This window comes from Rhinopithecus roxellana, chromosome 16 (assembly GCF_007565055.1).
Source record: "Rhinopithecus roxellana isolate Shanxi Qingling chromosome 16, ASM756505v1, whole genome shotgun sequence".
Taxonomy (NCBI): Eukaryota; Metazoa; Chordata; class Mammalia; order Primates; family Cercopithecidae; genus Rhinopithecus; species Rhinopithecus roxellana.
This window is the reverse complement of record NC_044564.1, coordinates 12,722,798-12,738,371: the sequence shown is the minus strand read 5'-3', so window position 1 is coordinate 12,738,371 and position 15,574 is coordinate 12,722,798. Positions and strand designations below refer to the sequence as shown.

Sequence of the window (15,574 nt, the reverse complement as noted above, 5' to 3'; positions counted from 1 at the left end):
TAGCACCGGGTGGGGCAGCAGCGCGTGGGGGCACTGGGCCCTCGGGCTAGTGAGAGCTGGGCTTGGTCCCTGGACTGCGTCCTGGACTCTCGGGCCTTTCCCGCCTCGGGCTGCTCCATGCTTAGCCTCACAGCGGCTCATCTTCTATATACAGTGGGGAAACTGAGGCCCAGGCACAGGGAGGCGTTCCCGCCAGTTCACTGTGTAGCAGGAGGAGCTGCAGACAAGAACCCCTCAGACACCGAATTGTAGAAGGAAAGGGCTTTATTTAGCTGGGAGCATCTGCAGACTCAGGTCTTCAAAAACCGAGCTCTCCGAGTGTGCAATTACTGTCCCTTTTAAGGGCTTACAACTCTAAGGGGGTCCGTGTGAGAGGGTCATGTGAGAGGGTCGTGATGATTGAGCAAGCAGGGGGCACGTGACTCGGGGCTGCATGCTCCTGTAATCAGAAAGCAACAGAACAGGACAGGGATTTTCACAATGCTTTTCCATACAATGTCTGAAATATATAGATAACAATCAGTTAGGTCAAGGGTCAGTCTTTAACCAGGCCCAGGGCACAGCGCCAGGCTGTTTGCCTGTGGATTTTATTTCTGCCTTTTAGTTTTTACTTCTTTCTTTGGAAGCAGAAATTGGGCATAAGACAATATGAGGGGTGGTCTCCTCCCTTAACCTCTGCTTCCTGGGTTCAAGTAATACCCCTGCCTCAGCCTCCCGAGTAGCTGGGATTGCAGGTGCATGCTACCATGCTCTGCTCATTTTTGTATTTTTAGTAGACCTGGGGTTTCGCCATGTTGGCCAGGCTGTCTCAAACTCCTGACCTCAAGTGATCCATCCGCCTTGGCCTCCCAAAGTGCTGGGATTACAGGTGTGAGCCACCGTGCCCGGCTGGGAGTGGATAGATTCGATGTGCGTGTGTAACAGGCAAAGGTTGATGGAGTAACAGGGAGGTGAGGCTCCTAGGATTTTGGTCTGAGCAACTGGGTGTGGCCATTTATCTTCTCAATAAATGTCTGCAAGAGGCAGGGTGAAGTATGGGAGTGGAGCCATGAGCTCCTTTTCACACTTGCTGAGTTTGAGTGGGCCTTCAGTCACCAACGAGAGACGTCTAATCAGCAGCAGGATCTAAGATTCCTAAGCTTAGAGAAGGGTCAGTGCTGGAGATGTAATTTGGAAATCGTCAGCATATAATTAGTGTTGAAACCATGAGCCTGGGTTAGTTCACCCAAGGAGAGAGTACCAATATAGGGAGTGAAGGGTTAAGACCAGATGGCAGGTGCTTGGGGCTCTCCAGGGGCGAAGCAGCAGAGGAGGCTGAGGAGGAGCAGTCAATGTGGTGGGAGGAGAGGTGGATGTGAGTGGCATTAGAGAATCCAGGGGGAGAATAAACCACGTCAGATGCTGCTGAGAGGCTGAGAAAGACGGGGACAGAGAGATGGGAAGCAGATATGGCACTGAGATTGTCAACAAGTCCACTGAAAAGGGTTTTCTTTTTTCTTTTCTTTTTTTTTTTTTTTTTGAGATGGAGTCTGGCTCTCTGCCCAGGCTGGAGTGCAGTGGTGTGGTATCAGCTCACCACAATCTCCACCTCCTGGGTTCAAGCAATTCTTCTGCCTCAGCCTCCCGAGTAGCTGGGACTACAGGTGCATGCCACCATGCCCAGCTAATTTTTGTATTTTTTTTTGAGACGAAGTTTTGTTCTTGTCACCCAGGCTAGAGTGCAATGGTGCAATCTCGGCTCACCGCAACCTCCACCTCCCGGGTTCAAGTGACTCTTCTGCCTCAGCCTCCCGAGTAGCTGGGATTACAGGCATGTGCCACCATGCCTGAATAATTTTGTACTTTTAGTAGAAATCGGGTTTCTCCATGTTGGCCAGGCTGGTCTCGATCTCCAGACCTTGGTGATCCACCCGCCTAGGCCTCCCAAAGTGTTGGGATTACAGGCGTGAGCCACCACACCTGGCCTAATTTTTGTATTTTTAGTAGAGATGGGGTTTCACTACGCTGGCCAGGCTGATCTCGAACTCCTGACCTTGTGATCCGCCTGCCTCAGCCTCCCAAAGTGCTGGGATTACAGGCGTGAGCCACCGCACCTGGCCCGGGTTTTCTTTTTAAAAAAGGAAAAAAACTTTGTTCCAGCAGTTTACAAACCAGGGCGATGCAGCCTTCTGTACAAAGGTGCATTCCAGAGAACAAAGAGAACAAAGAAATAGGTTGTCTTTTGTAGAGAACTTCTGCTCAGGTTCCCACTTTGGTCACTTATGCAAATGAGGAAGGCACACTTGCTTAGTTCTGACTGGTTAATACTTACCGAGTTCAGATTGGTCGATGTGGGTCACAGTCGATGGGTTGATTCTGGTGGCATAAATAGGAACAGAAAGCTATGAAACCATCCCAGAGGTAAGCGAGAGTGGGGGCTTTCCAGAATGCAGAATGTGTGTGTGACCCTAGTCAGCAAATGGCTTCTAGGTCCTACTTTGAATTTAGACCCAGTTAGTGACTTGGGAACTATCATGAAGGATTGGCTCTTTCAGGGTTCACAAAATTATTGGTGACCTTTTAAAGATTAATTTCAGTGGGATGTGGGAATTGGAGGCAAGGAAGTGGAGATAGCTACTGAAAATAATGTTTCCAAGTTCTTAAAGAAAGCCAGAAACAGGGCTATGGTGGGAGGACAGTGTGGGTCAAGGGAAGGTTGCTGATTGTAATCAAGAGACACCAGTGTGCCTGGGTGTGCTGGGGCTCATGCCTGTAATCCCAGCACTTTGGGAGGCCGAGGCAGTCAGCTCACCTGAGGTCAGGAGTTTGAGACCAGCTTGGCCAACATGGTGAAACTCCACTTCTACTAAATATACAATAACTAGCCAGGCGTGGTGGCGGGCACCTGTAATCCCAGCCACGAGGGAGGCTGAGGCAGGAGAATCACTTGAACCTGGGTGACGGAGGCTGCAGTGAGCCGAGATCGTGCCAGTGCACTCCAGCCTGGGTGACGCAGCAAGACTCTGTCTCAAAAAACAAAAACCAAAAAAGAGACAGCAGAATCATGTATGCTGATAGGGTGAGCCAGGTACTAGGATCTCGACATCTAAGCATGCCCCCTTCTCCAAGAGCCTCCTTACCTTCCTGCATGGAAGCACACCCTCCCCTCCAGCCCCCCATTCCTTTATTCTGCTGTATTTTTCCCCATGACACTTACCATCTTTGAACAGAGTACATACGCAACACGTGTTTGTCTAGCAACTGTGCTGTCTGCTCTCTTTCCTAGCATTTAAGCTGTGAGAGGCCGACGCTGCTGTCTGCCTGGCTTGTGGCTGCTTTCCTGGTGTCTAGCACAGAGCCTGGCCTGTTTCAGGGGCTCAGTGAAACATTTGTTGGCTGAAGGAATGAATGAATGGCTCTAGCAGAGGGACAGAAACTAACGATGCAGGAGAAGAGAGCTGGGAAGGGATCCAGAGCCAGGGCCTGGCAGGGAGTGTAGGTGCGTCCTCCCTGAGTGCCGAGGAGGAGAGAGGTTGCACTTTGAGGGGTGGAAACACAAGGTGAATCCCCCTGATGGTCATCAGCTTGTGCGGCTGTGTGGGTGTGAGGGGTGTAAAAGAGTGGTTTGGAGCATGTGAAGAGAGCCTTCCAGGAGGTGAGGGGGATTGCCAGGCGGTTTGTGATGATGCCAAGATCTGGTGCCGTGCAGCCTGCTTCTGCGACTCTCCCCATCAGGCACAGGCACAGAGTAGGCGGAGAGTTGAGCCAGAACCGCGATGTGTTTGGCACAGCCTTTCATCTGTCAGATGGGAGCGGGGACCCTAGAGAGAGAGCCAGCCCAAGGTCCTGGCATCCTCGTGAACCCCCGTCAGCAGGTTTCTGGTCCAGTGTCCCTTCTAGATGGCTAGGCCTCCTCTGAGGTGGGCGTGCACATCCAGAGAGCTCTCTGGAGTCCAGGACTGGGCTGTGGGGTACCCTGAACTGCAGCCATCTTAGAGCAAGGTCCAGGCTGCAGCAGGAGGAGCTGCAGGCCGCCCACCCTAGCCATGGCCCTGCCCTGGCAGGAAGCTTCCAAGAGTAAACACTGCCTAATCGTCCCGCCCAGCGAGCAGGCCTGTCCATTCCACGCTGGCCAGATTCCCAGTCACCAAGGCCCCCTCTCACTCTGCTCCACTCTGCAGGCTGGCTCTCCTGAGGATGCGCCAGCATCACCCCCGGGCAAGATGCCCTTCCCTCTGTGTGGCCGGAATCCTTGCCTGTGGCTTTCTCCTGGGCTACTGGGGACCCTCCCATTTCCAGCAGGTGGGCGCATTTGCGGAGCGGGGGTATTCTGGGAGCCTCTCGGTGGGGTATTCTGAGCTACCTGGGGCGAGGGGAGTGCCAAACAGCTGACTACATCAGCTTTGGGGTTTGCGCTGGGCAGGGAAGTCTGCACTTGGGGTTTTGGGGGATGAAGTGTGCTCACTGAAGAGGGAGTTGGTGTCTCAGTACGACCTGCTCATCCAGTGAAACTGAACAGACAGATACTAGTTTGTCCCAAACTATGTGGGTTGCTCTTCTCTGCCTCTCCCTTCCTCTCCCGCTCCCTGTCTCTGATTTCCCCCTCTCCTTCTTGGTTGGCCTCACCCACCTCCTGCTTCCTGTCTCTTCATCCGTCTCTTTTTCTTCTTTCTTTCCTCCTTCCTTCCTTCCTTCCTTCCTTCCTTCCTTCCTTCCTTCCTTCCTTCCTTCCTTCCTTCCTTCCTTCCTTCCTTCTTTCCCTCCCTCCCTCCCTCCCTCCCTTCCTTTCTTCCTTCCTTCCCTCCCTCCCTCCCTCCCTTCCTTCCTTCCTTCCTTCCTTTCTTCCTTCCTTCCCTCCCTCCCTCCCTCCCTTCCTTCCTTCCTTCCTTCCTTTCTTCCTTCCTTTTGTCTTTCTGTCTTTCTCTTTCTGTCCTTCTTCTTCTTCTCCTTCTCCTTCTCCTTCTTCCTTTTTTTTTCTGACATGGGGTCTTGTTATGTTGCCCTGGCTGGTCTCAAACTCCTGGGTCAAGTGATCCTCCCACCTCGGTCTCCCCAAGTGTTAGGATTACAGGCGTGAGCCACTGCACCCAGCCCCATCCATCTCTTTTTGTCTTGCAGAGTTTTCTTCAGGCTTTGGAGCCACAGGCTGTGTCTTCTTACTTGAGCCCTGGTGCTCCCTTAAAAGGTACTTGTCCTGATGTCTTCTGTCCCAGGGAAGTGTCTCAGGACTTTCAAGGGGTATCTCACCATTGAGTCAGTGGTCTGGGATTTTTGGTGGATCTGGCAGGAGGTCAGAGAAGCTGCTGTCACCCCTGTTAATTAACTCTGTTACTTCCGGCCAAGTTGATAAAAGCTGGTTTGGATGTTCCAGCCAGGCCAGGGTTCTCACCCTAGCTTCTGTTAAATATCACAAGGGAACGGTCACCGATTGGCTGGCCCCTTCTGCCCCATGGCTTCTGCTGAGCTGGCTGGTTTTCAGGAGCTCTTGTGGTTTCTGGCCGTGGATGTAAATATTTATTCCTTCTGTGGGAAACAAGATAGGTACTGGCTCAGGCTCCCTCCTAAGGCCATGGATTTCCTTATGATAAAGGCCTGTCCCCATTGCCCACAGGCCCTGTGTGTGACCGTCTCCAGGTGTGAGCCCCCTTCCCAGTAGGGCCATTGACAACTTGACTAACGGCTGATGGGGGCCAGAGGCAGGTGGGCTAGTGGTCAGGGGGAACGGGAGGGCAAGGCCCATCTTGTGACCTGGTTCTTTGTGGTCTAGGCCAGATGCACACTGACCAGTGCCTGGGGCCATCCCGGGGGGCTGGATGCAGCCGATGCTGTCTGGGTACCCATAGCCTGGGTCCTTCTAGCTCCGCCGCTCCTGAAGGACTGGGAGATCATTGCCCAGGGTCCCTGGCCCTCTAAGGGCTCCCTTGGGAGAGGACAGTGAGGGCTGGCCTGGGCCCCTGCTTCCCAAGAGACCACCGGGCTCCACTTGTGTTCAGTTTCCTGTTGGGGTCGATGATGTTACTCATGAAACAATTGTGCCCAGAGCAGGGTCCGGGAGGCAGGGCAGGGGCTTTCCCCTTTGGGCAGAGCCACCAGGGCAGTAGGAAGCTTATCTTGATGGGGTGACCTAAAGGACACCGTAGCCCAACAACTCCTCCTGGGCCCTGCCCTTTGCATGCCCAGTCACTAACGGGGTCCAGCTCTTGGGGTGGGGGTGACACGCAATGTCTTGACTTTGGAAGGCCATCCTTCCAAGACCCGCCAGCCTCTCTCCTGTTAGCTTTCCACTACTTGCTTTCTAGAACCATTGCCCTCTGCTCTCCCCCTGCCCCTCCAGGCCGCCCTCCTTCCCCTGGCTTCCAGAGGCAGAGGCAGAGGCAGAGGCAGAGGAGGGCTGCAGGCAGCATCCTACACCTGGAGCTGCTGGTGGCCGTGGGCCCCGATGTCTTCCAGGCTCACCAGGAGGACACGGAGCGCTATGTGCTCACCAACCTCAACATCGTGAGTACCCCCACAGGAACGACCTCCAGGGATGGCGCTGGCCTGTGCAGGTCCCCATGGCCCGGGCTGGTGACCAATGTCTGTGGGCTGGTGTATCTGGTGGTCTGAATACAGTGGGTTAAACTCAGGTAGAATGGCTCGGGGCTCTTCCTCTTCTCCCTCCCTCCCCTGGGTGGAGGTGGGTGAGGTCCCACACCCCCTCTCAGCTCCATAGCACACGCACACCCTGCAGCCTCTCACTACTCAAGTCCCTTCACCTGGGGCCACCCTCAAGCCTGGCCTCTTCCTCAGTATCCATTTGACCCCCAGGAGGCTCAGCTAACACAACCCTGGCAAACAGGGTGTGGGCTGCTCACACTGCCCTCTGTACCCCGACCCTGCCCTCTCTCTCTCAGAGTGGCGAGGACAGGTCACCAGTCTGAAGTCTAAACAGAGACTGCTGGCAAAGGAGATGGCCACCTTAATTTCTTGCTAGCACCTGAACCCCTGCAGCCCCCCTTCACTTGAAAGGGAAGGGTGGGCAGGGAAGCACTACCCCACTATCGGCTGTCTCAGGAAGACAAACAAGGCTGGGCGCAGTGGCTCATGCCTATAATCCCAGCACTTTGGGAGGCCAAGGCGGGTGTATCACCTGAAGTCAGGAGTTCAAGACTAGCCTGGCCAACATGGTGAAACTCCGTATCTACTAAAAATACAAAAATTAGCTGGGCATGATGGCAGGCTCCTGTAATCTGAGAGGAGTCTGTGGTCTGAGAGGAGCAGCATTTGACCGGAATATCCAACTCGTGACCGTCTGTGTGCTCTCATCCTCTTGCTTTGGAGTTTGTTTTCCTTGCATTAGTTGGCCTTCCTGAGCCGTGAGCTGAGGAGCAGCAGAGGCACGGCTGACTGTGCATCGCATTTTAGGAGCCCCTGCTTCCCACACATGCTTCCCACACATGCTCTCCAGCCCTTCGCACCCTGGGGACCCTGGGAGTCAGCAGCTGCCTAGGACTGGCAATGCCCACCCGACAGGTTACCTCTTTCATTTGCCCTTCCACAGGGGGCAGAACTGCTTCGGGACCCGTCCCTGGGGGCTCAGTTTCGGGTGCACCTGGTGAAGATGGTCATTCTGACAGAGCCAGAGGTAGGCATGGAGCTGGAGCTCAGCATGCCATACAGAGCGGGAAGCCCAAGTCATCGTATCTCCATCCTCTTTAACCTCTTGTCCTGGATGCCCCAAGTAGCATGGGTCACAGAATGCGTTCAGCCAGACGGACCAGCTGCCCTCCCAGCTCTATCCAGCACTCAGCATAGGCTGCCTGACTACTCTGAGCCTCAGTTGTCTCACCCCTAACATGGGCTAGTCAGAGGGTTGTTATGAGGACTAACTGGGATACACACTGACCGCAGTCAGCACCATGCCTGGTTGGGGTGTCCTAAACGCAGGCTTTGCTGTGGATCTGCAGGGTGCTCCAAATATCACAGCCAACCTTACCTCATCCCTGCTGAGCGTCTGTGGGTGGAGCCGGACCATCAACCCCGAGGACGACACAGATCCTGGCCACGCTGACCTGGTCCTCTATATCACGAGGTAGCCGAGCTTTCTGATGGGTGCTGGTCAGCCAGCCTGGGAAGGCTGCACCCTCGGTCTCCTGCTCTCTACAAAGGTGACCCTGGGGCAGCCACGTGCCTTGGCACCACCCGAGTGACTGTTTTCTCTCACCGAGGTTTGACCTGGAGTTGCCTGATGGTAACCGGCAGGTGCGGGGAGTCACTCAGCTGGGTGGTGCCTGCTCCCCAACCTGGAGCTGCCTCATTACCGAGGACACTGGCTTCGACCTGGGAGTCACCATCGCCCATGAGATCGGGCACAGGTATGCAGCCCCACCAGCTGTCCCCAGGCTCTGGCAAGGAGCTGACCTGGGTACCCAGGGCAGAGGTGGTCTTGGCAAACAGTGGGTCCTTGTAGAGTTTCGCCAGAGGAGCCTGTACCCCTCACCTCAATAGACTCAGAAGGGTGGGTGTGAGGACATGGGAACCTGATACTGTTTGATTAAAGAAACTTTTTTTCCAAAAGACAAGCAAAACACCTTTAGCAGGTAGAAAATAACTTCTGTAGAAAATTCAGGTAAAGAAAAAGCAGGCTGTAAAAACTATCTCAAATCCCAATATTTAGAGATAACGTCTCTTCACGTTTTGTATTTAATTTCAGTCTTTTCTTTATACACACACACACATATTTTTTATTTGCAAAATTGGGATTTAGTTTGGATCCCTGAATTAAAGGAAAATTGTGATTATGCTGTTCATTGCTTTGTTACCTGCTATTTCTTTTTTCTTTTTCTTTTTCTTTTTTTTTTTTGAGGCAGAGTTTCACTCTTGTTGCCCAAGCTGGAGTGCAATGGCGTGATCTCAGCTCACCGCAACCTCCGCCCCCTATGTTCAAGTGATTCTCCTGCCTCAGCCTCCCAAGTATCTGGGATTACAGGCATGTGCCACCATGCCCAGCTAATTTTGTATTTTTAGAAGAGACGGGGTTTCTCCATGTTGGTCAGGCTGGTCTCGAACTCCTGACCTCAGGTGATCCACCTGCCTCGGCCTCCCAAAGTGCTGGGATTACAGGCGTGAGCCACTGCGTCCAGCCTTTCTTTTTTCTTCCTAGGATGAATGCAGGATTTACCTGCTCTTTATGTAGTAATATATCCCAAACATTATCCCAGGTCTCTTACAGTTATGTACCATAATTTATTTAATCAGGCCTCTCTCCTGGGATGTCTAGGTTGCCTGAACACATCTTCCTGTTGTGAACATTATACATTCTTGTGTGCAAACCTTCACTCCTACCTATAACCATTTACGTAGAGTGATGGGTTTCTTTTCATTTCTTTAGTTTTTTAAGTCTGAAAATAACACCCAATTGTTGTAAAAATTCAAACAGTGCAGAGATTTCTTTCTTTCTTTCTTTTTTTTTTTTTTGACGGAGTCTTGCTCTGTCGCCCAGGCTGGAGTGCAGTGGCGCAATCTCGGCTCACTGCAAGCTCCGCCTCCCGGGTTCACATCATTCTCCTGCCTCAGCCTCCTGAGTAGCTGGGACTACAGGTGCCCACCACCATGCCTGGCTAATTTTTTGTATTTTTTAGTAGAGATGGGGTTTCACCATGTTAACCAGGATGGTCTCGATCTCCTGACCTTGTGATCTGCCCACCTCGGCCGGCCAAAGTGCTGGGATTACAGCCGTGAGACATTGCGCCCAGCCCAGTGCAGAGATTTCTAAATTGAAAAGTGAATTTCTACCTTCCTTGCCCACCAACCCTGCCCCCGACCCCTTTCAACCCCTCTGAGCCTGGAAGGGTTGAGGCAGGGTTCCTGGGTGTGGGGCAAGGCAGGGCTCCTTCTCCCTCACAGGGAGCATAGTTTCCTTTTGCTCCTGTGATGCAGAACAGATGAGTCCCCAAACAGGGGCTTAGCCTGGGAGGGTTCTTGGCTTCACCCAGGAAAGAATTCCAGAGGAAGCAGGTGGTGTTAGACAGCAACTTTGATTGACATAGCAGTGGTCAGAGTGTACAGCCCTGTGACTGTGTACAGCGCAGCATAGCCCTTTTGAAGCAGGGCTACCCCATAGATACTGTGCCCAAAAGAGCAGCTCAAAGGCAGGGCTGCACTTTTAATTATATGCAATAATTTTTATACCCACTTTTAATTATATGCAAATTAAGGGAACAGATTATGCAGAAATTTCTAGAAAAAGGGCAGTACTTTTCGGGTTTTCATCATGGAAAAGGGGCGGTAACTTCTGGGTGTTGCCATGGCAATGGTAAACTGACATGGCCACTGGTGGGCCTGTCTTATGGAAGGGGGCTTCCCACCCCTCCCTGTTTTAGCTAGTCCTCTGGTCCGGTGTCCAAGCGGGGCCTCCAGAGTGGAGTCACCTCCTACCGCACAGGTGCCTGGCTTCTCCCACCTCATTAGTAGTCCTCCATCAGTTCTGCTTTGGGGAAAGCAAGCTCTGTTGTGACAGTTTGGAAACGGTTCACCCTCCTGGCCTAGGAATGCAAACAATGGCCAAGGGCAAGCACATTTTAACTGAACTTTAAAGTCGTGCTTTACTCACAGTGGGTGAGTTTCACGCTCAACACATCCATGTAAACAGTCGCCAGAGCAGCCCCTCAAGGCCCCGACCAGTCCCCACCTCTCCACAGACTCCTAACACCGTGAATTAATGTGGCTTGCACGTTTTTAAAGCCTTTTGATATTTATTAGCAAAAGATGCGGGAACCACCCTGCTGGGCTAGCGCTCCCATCTGGGGAAAACTGACGCAGGGCGCACAAGGCCCTCCGCACTGCGCCCGGTTAGCAGGTGGCGGCGTTAGGGGTCGACCCGGGTCCGAAAAGTCGCTGGCCCTGCGGCACTAGGGCGCCAGGCCCGGACTCGCCGACCCGATCCTGCCCCCGCCCCAGCCGGCCGCCTTAGCGCAGCTCCCCACCTACCAGCTTCGGCCTGGAGCACGACGGCGCGCCCGGCAGCGGCTGCGGCCCCAGCGGACACGTGATGGCTTCAGACGGCGCTGCGCCCCGCGCTGGCCTCGCCTGGTCCCCCTGCAGCCGCCGGCAGCTGCTGAGCCTGCTCAGGTAGCTGCCGCCCCGCGGGAGGGGCGCGAGCCTCCAACCAGCCCCCTGGGCCTCCCGCGCCACCCCTCCCTACGTCCCTCCCCACTCCGCATTCAGCACTTCTTCCTGTCCCCGCCCGAGACCCACCCCTCCGTCCAACCCCGGCGCCCACCGCTCCGTCCCAGCCCCTGCACCCACCCCACCGTCCCAACCCCTGCACCCACCCCTCCGTCCCACCCACCTGCCCAACTCCCTGCGCCTCCCCCCGCGCTGTCCCACGCTCTGCGGCCACCCTTCCGTCCACATTCTCTCCCACTTGCCTGCACCCACCCCTGCATCCTACCCTCCTCCATCCACCCCCCATCTCGGCCCCCTGCGCCCACCCCATTCCTGCACCCACCCGGTTCCTGCGCCCACCCCCTCAATTCACCCCCTTACCATAAGCTTCGTCTGCCTCTACCCGCGCCGACCCCTCCGTCCACTCTCCATGCTCCATCAGCCCCACACCCCTATCTCCCCCGCCCGCGTACATGTACCCCTGCGTCCCCTTCTCACCGACCGTACTGCTCCCGGGCCTAACGTGCATCTGCTTGATCCCACTCTGACCTGTGCCTCTGTCGCCGCTCCCTCTGCTGGCCACCCACCTCCGCGTGGACCGGAGCCTTAGTCTTGGTCCCAGTCCAGAGCTGGCTCCTGGTGGGGGGCTCGGGCCGACAACTCCTGTTCCCACTCACAAAAGGCCACGCTTCCAAACGCTTCCATGCCCGTGCACACTCCTCTGTCCCGCCTCCTCCCGGTGTACACCCCGGGCCTGAGCCGGGCCTTGTCGCAGCGCAGGACGGGCCCGCTGCGTGTGGGACCCCCCGCGGCCTCAGCCTGGGTCCACGGGGCGCCCGCCGGAGGCGCAGCCTGGCCTCTACTACAGCGCCAACGAGCAGTGCCGCGTGGCCTTCGGCCCTAAGGCTGTCGCCTGCACCTTCGCCAGGGAGCACCTGGTAAGTCTGCCGGCGGTGGCCTGGGATTGGCCATGAGGTTCCTCGGCATCACCCAACTCATCAACTCATGTCCCCGCAACGTGCACCATGAGCACCTGCTGGGTGCAGTGCTAGGCTGAGGTACCCCCAGGGCGGCTTAGTTTAATGCTGTCTGTGGCCTCTAGAAATTATTTAAAATGTTTGAACAAAGCCCCAACATTTTTGTTTGACTGGGCCCCACAAATTATGTAGCTAGTCCTGGGAGGGCCCCTGTGCCCAAGGGCTTCTGGCTGAGTAAGGACACCAATCTTAAACAGTTACCAAGGACTTCCCATCTCTTGTGGCTGGAGTCAGCCTGGAGGGCTTCCTGGAGGAAGTGGCGTCCAAACTGAACCCACGGCAGAAGTGGGACTGGTAGGGGGAGGGGAGATGAAGGAGAGCAGGCACCCCAAAAGACAGAGTTCCTCGCAGGGTTGCATAGGACATTCATGGACTCCAGCCACTTTTGCCTTGGCGGGCCCCTTCCTCCATAAAAAAAATTGAGAATTATATTTTAATACTCTTTTTTTTTTTTTTTTTTTTTTTTGACACGGAGTCTCTCTCTGTTGCCCAGGCTGGAGTGCAGTGGCGCCATCTCAGCTCACTGCAAGTTCCACCTCCTGTGTTCACGCCATTCTCCTGCCTCAGCCTCTCCAGAAGCTGGGACTACAGGCGCCTGTGGCGGGCTAATTTTTTGTATTTTTAGTAGAGACGGAGTTTCACTCTGTTAGCCAGGATGGTCTCGATCTCCTGACCTGGTGATCCACTCGCCTGGGCATCCCAAAGTGCTGGGATTACAGGCATGAGCCACCGCGCCCGGCCAAGTCTTTTTTTTTTGTTTCTTCTTTGAGACAGGGCCTCGTTCTGTTGCCCAGGGTGGAGTGCAGTAGCTCAATTATAACTCACTGTAGCCTCAACCTCCTGGGCGCAAGCAATCCTCCCACCTCAGCCTTGGAGTAGCTGGGACTATAAGCACATGCCCCAACGTCCAGCTAATTTTAAAATTTTTTGTAGAGATGGGGTCTCCCTTTGTTACCCAGGCTGGTCTAGGACTCCTGGCCTCAAGCCATCCTCCCACCTTGGCGTCCCAAAGCCCTGGGATTACAGACATGAGCCACCACCCATGCCTGACCAGCAAATCTATTAATATTATATATTACAACATTAATTTGAACCTTTAAATTCATTTTTTTTTCTTTTATCTTTTTTTTTTTTTTTTTTTTGAGACAGAGTCTCACTCTGTCACCCAGGCTGGAGTGCAGTGGCACAATCTTGGCTTACTGAAGTCTCCGCCTCCAAGGTTCAAGCGATTCCTGGGCCTATGCCTCCCAAGTAGCTGGGACTACAGGCATGTGCCACCATGCCCAGATAAGTTTTGTATTTTTTAGTGGAGATAGGGTTTCATCATGTTGGCCAGGCTGGTCTCGAATTCCTGACCTCAGGTGATCCGCCCGCCTTGGCCTCCCAAAGTGCTGGGATTACAGGCATGAGCTACCACACCCAGTCGAATTCATTTTTTTCTTCTGATTTTATTTTATTTTATTTATTTATTTATTTTGAGACAGAGTCTCGCTCTGTCACCCAGGCTGGAGTGCAGTGGTGCAATCTCAGCTCACTGCAAGCTCCGCCTTCTGGGTTAATGCCATTCTTCTGCTTCAGCCTCCTTAGTAGCTGGACTATAGGCACCCGCCACCACGCCAGGTTAATTTTTTGTATTTTTAGTACAGACGGTGTTTCACTGTGTTAGCCGGGATGGTCTTGATCTCCTGACCTCGTGATCCGCCTGCCTTGGCCTCCCAAAGTCCTGGAATTACAGGCATGAGCCACCGTGCCCGGCCTTTTTTCTTATGATTTTAAAAGAAATTAGGCCAGATGTGGTGGCTCACACCTGTAATCCCAGCACGTTGGGAGGCCAAGGCAGGTAGATCAGCTGAGGTTGGGAGTTCGAGACCAACCTCACCAACATGGAGAAACGCCATCTGTACTAAAAATACAAAAAATTAGCTGGGCATGGTGGTGCGTGCTTGTAATCCCAGCTACTCGGGAGGCTGAGGTAGGAGAATTGCTTGAACCCAGGAGGCAGAGTTTGCTGTGAGCTGAGATCGCGCCATTGTACTTTAGCCTGGGCAACAAGAGCGAAATCATCTCAGAAAAAGAAATTAAAACAGTTCCCTGGTGAACTTCAAGTCAGTGACAAGAAAAAGAAAAAAAGAAAAAAGACACAAAAACCACATTTCCATGGGCTCCAAAAGGTGTGGCAGGACCTGGTCATGGTCCCAGTTCCCCATCGATGGGTTGGTCATGCCTTGTCTTTTGGGGGCACCAGTGCCCACAGCGCAGAGTGTTGGCTGTGTCAGTGTGTCCTATGGTCTGGGAGGGACAGTTAAGGTCGGACACTGACCTGGAAGGCCCTGGTGGCCCCTGAGCTCGCCACCTGTCCATCCTCCTAGGATATATGCCAGGCCCTCTCCTGCCACACAGACCCGCTGGACCAAAGCAGCTGCAGCCGCCTCCTCGTTCCTCTCCTGGACGGGACAGAATGTGGCGTGGAGAAGGTCAGAGCCAAGAGTGAACGAGCGGGCTCCTGTGAGCATGTGCACGTGGGCGCCTCCAGCCAGACCACCCTATTCTTAGGTGGGGAGGCAGGACCAGTATGGGGCAGAGAGCCTTGGAGTTGGCCTTGGTGACTTTCCTTTGGGTTGGTGGTCTGAACTCTTTCCTTTAGCGTTTGCTCCCATGCAGAATGGGAGTGTGGGCTGCCTGTTTGTATGGGGGGTACCCATGGGTGTGGGGTTCCTTTGAGTGGGGTCCCTGTGTGAAGGTCCTCGTGGATATGGGGTGTCTCAGGGTGGGATCCCTGTGTAAGGGGATCCCTGTGAGGGTAGAGCCCCTGTGGGTGGGTCCTTGCGTGTATGTTGGGGGATCCCTGTGTGTCGAGGGGTCCCTGGGGGGGTTCTGTGTGTATGTTGGGGGGTCTCTGGGTATTGGGGGATCCCCGTGGTCTGGGGGATCCATGTTGCTGGGCTACCTGTGTGTGTTGGGGGGGTCTCTTTGTGCGTTGGAGATCCCTGTGTGTTGGGGGATCCGTATGGGTGAGTTCCTTGTGTGTGTTTGGGGGTCACTGTGGGTAGGGTCCCTGTGTGTGCTGAGAGACCCGAGTATGTTGGGGGACTCTCTGTGTGTGTTGGGTGTCGCTGTGGTGGGGTCGCCGTGGGATGGGAGATGAAGCCGTCCTTGTCTTGCAGTGGTGCTCCAAGGGTCGCTGCCGCTCCCTGGTGGAGCTGACCCCCATAGCAGCGGTGCATGGGCACTGGTCTAGCTGGGGTCCCCAAAGTCCTTGCTCCCGCTCCTGTGGAGGAGGTGTGGTCACCAGGAGGCGGCAGTGCAACAACCCCAGGTACCGCCCGCAGGGAGGGGTGCTCTTCCGTCAGGGAGGGTGGCCACACCACATTCCCTAGTTGAAGGCAGTGGTCACCCTCCTGTCTCCTGGGCAT

At 54.4% G+C, this 15,574-nt stretch overlaps 1 protein-coding gene across 1 annotated transcript in view; it reads left to right on the top strand.

The window, feature by feature from the left end:
- Positions 1-2,038: 2,038 nt before the first annotated feature.
- Positions 2,039-15,574, top strand: part of ADAMTS13 (ADAM metallopeptidase with thrombospondin type 1 motif 13) — a 39,197-nt gene continuing 25,661 nt past the window's right edge. Inside the window, exons 1-11 of the mRNA XM_030919476.1 lie at positions 2,039-2,400; positions 4,161-4,281; positions 5,098-5,164; positions 6,314-6,477; positions 7,520-7,603; positions 7,926-8,050; positions 8,187-8,333; positions 10,951-11,088; positions 11,900-12,062; positions 14,531-14,635; positions 15,326-15,477. Of these exons, the coding sequence (XP_030775336.1) occupies positions 2,384-2,400; positions 4,161-4,281; positions 5,098-5,164; positions 6,314-6,477; positions 7,520-7,603; positions 7,926-8,050; positions 8,187-8,333; positions 10,951-11,088; positions 11,900-12,062; positions 14,531-14,635; positions 15,326-15,477 (1,283 nt within the window). The 5' untranslated portion in view covers positions 2,039-2,383. The remainder of the gene's footprint in view (positions 2,401-4,160; positions 4,282-5,097; positions 5,165-6,313; positions 6,478-7,519; positions 7,604-7,925; positions 8,051-8,186; positions 8,334-10,950; positions 11,089-11,899; positions 12,063-14,530; positions 14,636-15,325; positions 15,478-15,574) is intronic.